Source organism: Austrofundulus limnaeus, unplaced genomic scaffold (assembly GCF_001266775.1).
Source record: "Austrofundulus limnaeus strain Quisiro unplaced genomic scaffold, Austrofundulus_limnaeus-1.0 Scaffold1856, whole genome shotgun sequence".
NCBI classification, from domain to species: Eukaryota; Metazoa; Chordata; class Actinopteri; order Cyprinodontiformes; family Rivulidae; genus Austrofundulus; species Austrofundulus limnaeus.
Window position 1 is genome coordinate 58,238 of NW_013954258.1, and position 4,008 is coordinate 62,245.

The following is a 4,008-nucleotide window of genomic DNA, read 5'->3' on the forward strand; positions in this document are numbered from 1 at the left end:
GTCTGAGGTTCTGACAGACCTGACAGAGGTTCTGACAGACCTGTCTGAGGTTCTGACAGACCTGACAGAGGTTCTGACAGACCTGTCTGTAGTTCTAACAGACCTGTCTGTAGTTCTAACAGAACTGTCTGTAGTTCTGACAGACCTGTCTGAGGTTCTGACAGACCTGTCAGAGGTTCTAACAGACCTGTCAGAGGTTCTGACAGACCTGCCTGAGGTTCTGACAGACCTGTCTGTAGTTCTGACAGACCTGTCTGAGGTTCTGACAGACCTGTCTGTAGTTCTGACAGACCTGTCAGAGGTTCTAACAGACCTGTCAGAGGTTCTGACAGACCTGCCTGAGGTTCTGACAGACCTGTCTGAGGTTCTGACAGACCTGTCTGTAGTTCTGACAGACCTGTCTGAGTTTCTAACCGACCTGTCTGAGGTTCTGACAGACCTGTCTAACAGACCTGTCTGAGGTTCTAACAGAACTCTGTCTGTGGTTCTGACCTTAGACCTGGACTCTGAAGGTAAGTCTCAGGCTGTACTTACTAACATTAGACCTGGACCCTGACCTTAGACCTGGACCCTGAAGGTAAGTGTCAGGCTGTACTTACTAACATTAGACCTGGACCCTGACCTTAGACCTGGACCCTGAAGGTAAGTGTCAGGCTGTACTTACTAACATTAGACCTGGACCCTGACCTTAGACCTGGACCCTGACCTTAGACCTGGACCCTGAAGGTAAGTGTCAGGCTGTACTTACTAACATTAGACCTGGACCCTGACCTTAGACCTGGACCCTGAAGGTAAGTGTCAGGCTGTACTTACTGCAGTAGAGGCTGCAGCCTGTTTGGACTCCTCGGTGAGGAACTCCAGCATCACCTCAACCTTCTGCTTCTCCTCCTCACTGATGTAATCTGTATCTGTAGGAACACAAACAAACAGAGACTCAGAGTACAGTCTGCATTCTGAGCTTTCATCTGATAGGAGACCTGCAGATGAGCAGTTCTGACTCTCAGAACCTGGATCTGATAAATTATTTGCAAAAACAGGACTGATAGATAATAAAATAAATTAATTTAGATTTACTCATAAGAAGTGATTCATGTCATTGAAGGGAACCTTCAGAACATCCTGTCAGCAAGAGACAAAGGACCGGACCTCTGCAGGCCTCACAGTGGTTCTGGTAAGTGGTTGCTGTTAAAAGTCAGTCCACATCAGTCTGCTGCACTCTGAGGTCACCGTTAGAAGGCTCCACTGATTCTGGGTCATCAACCACAGAAAATCCAGATCAGCAAATTCATCTAACAAGTCCATCATGGAGGCCAGTCCGGTTCGGTCCAGGTTCCTTCATTTATTTCCAGTTAGTCAGACCCAAAGCAGGTTCTAAAAATGGAAGAAAAACCTGAAGCTTCTTTTAGTAAGTAAGTAAGTAAGTAAAGTTTTATTTATATAGCACCTTTCATAGAAATACATTCACAAGGTGCTGTACAATCAGAGGGAAATCAAAATATATACTTCATTCTTTTAACCTTAAAATGTTGAGTTTTGTCAAACTAAACTTCAGATTTATAACATCTGAACACACTTCAGACCACAACAAAACACTTTACACCAACTCAGAATAACTTGAATAACAACACACAAAGAGGAGCCAGAGGCCTGATGAGCACCAGAGTCACCATCCAAGATGAAATATCCAAGCTCCAAGATTACATCGGGAAGATGGCCCCAAAAGATGAAGCACTCAGTGAAGGTCTCAGACAATGGAAACTGGAAGAGAAGGAGCTGAAGAACAACTGTGGGAGGAAACGACCCTGCATGGATGCACCACTGACAGATAGATGAAGTGGCTGATTTGACCAAATCCTACCAATGTCTGGAAAAAGCTGGACTCAAGGACAGCACAGAGGCACTTATCCTAGCTGCACAGGAACAGGCCCTAAACACCAGAGCAATAGAGGCTCAGATCTACCACACCAGGCAAGATGCAGGCAGGTGCAGGCTGTGTAACGAGGCCCCAGAAACAACCCAGCATCTCACAGCAGGTGTAAGATACTAGCAGGAAAGGACAAGGATCACTATAACCAAGTGTCTGGTGCAGTGTGCAGAAACATCTGTCACGAGTACGAACTGGAGACCCCAGGGCTAAAGTGTGACTCACCTCCCAAGGTGGTGGAGAATGGAGGAATGGTGGAGCTAAGATCCTGTGGGACTTCCAGATTCAAACAGACAAGATGGTAATGACCAACTAACTGGACTCTGTGATCACTGATAAGCAGCAGAGGACAGCTGTGGTGACTGATGTGACCATCCCCAATGATGGAAACATCAGGAACAAGAGAAACGGGAGAAATACCAAGAGCTCAGGAAAGAACTAGACTGAGCCTGGCAGGTGAAAACTGTAGTGGGTGGTCGTCAGATCCCTGAAAAACCTCTGACATCTCAGTCCAGAAAAGCACAGTCTAAGGAACAGCTGAGATACTGAGAAGAACCATCAAGCTCCCAAACCTCTGGTAGAGGACCTGAGCTTGAGATGAAGAGCCACCCACCCCACCCAGGGGACCGGGGTGTCTCTGGGCTCTGCAGGTGGTACAGCTTGCCCCGCCCACAGGGCAGTACCAGGACTCAGGGTTTAGTTTTCTTTTGCCTGTTTTTCTTCTTCAGCTGCAGTACTTCACCTCAAGTCTTCTCCCTGGTCTCCTTCTGTAGATACCCCACCCCCACCCTCTCATTTGATGCCTTTCGATTGTCCATTTACCCCACCCCCCAGCAGACGGATCTGGTTTCTGTGGTGGAGTGGTTTTGCTGGCTCAGAGCTGTGATATTGGCTTGTTGGACAGCTGCCATGAAGATATGAGATATTAGCCACAGGATGGGGTAGGGGTGGGCTGATGGGGGTGTTAAAAGCAGACTATTAGCACAGTAACACTGAGAGCTTCTACAGGAAGCCGCAGACAACGAAAGAATAAAAGATTCACAGACAGAAGCTCTGTCTTCATGAAATCGTTTACCAGAAACCACCATCCATTAACAGGTCCAGGTCCAGGACCAGGTCTCTGCTGTCCTGGAGTCCAGGTCTCTGTCTTTCTTCTCAGGCAGTTCTGAACACCTTCATCAGGTTCTCAGAGCTAGTACAGGTGACCTCTTTTAAACACTAAAAACTGGACCTTTAGCAGGAACTCTCAATGGATTCACTTCTTCATTTAGCTGATGATGATGATGATGATGATGATGATGATGGTGATGAAGGAATTTAGTTTAAAGTCAGGAGACAGACTCTTCATACTAACCAGACTCGGTCTTGTTGCCTCATGGGATTGGTCTGGTGTTAAAACTGGACTAGTCCTTTTCTCTAAGGTTGACCTGAAGAACTTTAGGGTCCTCCAGGAGGGGCACGTGTTAAAATGTCCCCCTCAGTTTAACCTTTCAGGACTAGCTGGATGTTAAAACTGAATGGAACTCTTCTGTTGGCTTCAGGAGGAAAATGAAAGTGAAAACTTTCACAGATGAGACTTTGATTGATGCAGCATCAGTTTCTGATGGTCAGAGTAGAACCCAGGAAGTCCTGAAGTATAAAACCCTCAAAATGAACGTGAACTTTTCTCTCATCTTGGATAAATCATCTGTTCCTGCAAGTTGTTGTTGTTGTTGTTGTTGTTGTTGTTGTTGTTGTTGTTGTTGGACCCAAACTAAGCGATCCAGACTGTTGTGGACTCAGCAGACCCAGGTTTCAGGTGAACCTGCTGGATCACATGTGGTCTGGCGCCGGCTGACAGCAGAGCTCTCTGACTTCCACTAATCCTCCAGATGATGCCACACAGGGTGGTCATGGAAACTGTACTGTGTTTCCATGGCAACAGAGCAGGATGCTGCAGCAACTGGGCCATCCCCCCACCTGGAAACAGTTTGGCTCCTGGACCGGTACCAGACCCACAGAGGGAGGCAACATGAACAGAAGGCTGGGGTCACATGACCCGCAGGTGTTCAGAAGGTGTGTCTGGGTGGGTGTGTGTGTGTGGG

At 47.3% G+C, this 4,008-nt stretch overlaps 1 protein-coding gene across 1 annotated transcript in view; it reads right to left on the minus strand.

The window, feature by feature from the left end:
• The window catches only part of LOC106536519 (E3 ubiquitin-protein ligase RNF123), a gene marked incomplete at its 5' end in the record, with an annotated part of 12,766 nt that overhangs the window by 7,278 nt on the left and 1,480 nt on the right, over positions 1-4,008 (minus strand). The window contains 1 exon segment of the mRNA XM_014033814.1: positions 814-908. Within this exon segment, the coding sequence (XP_013889268.1) occupies positions 814-908 (95 nt within the window).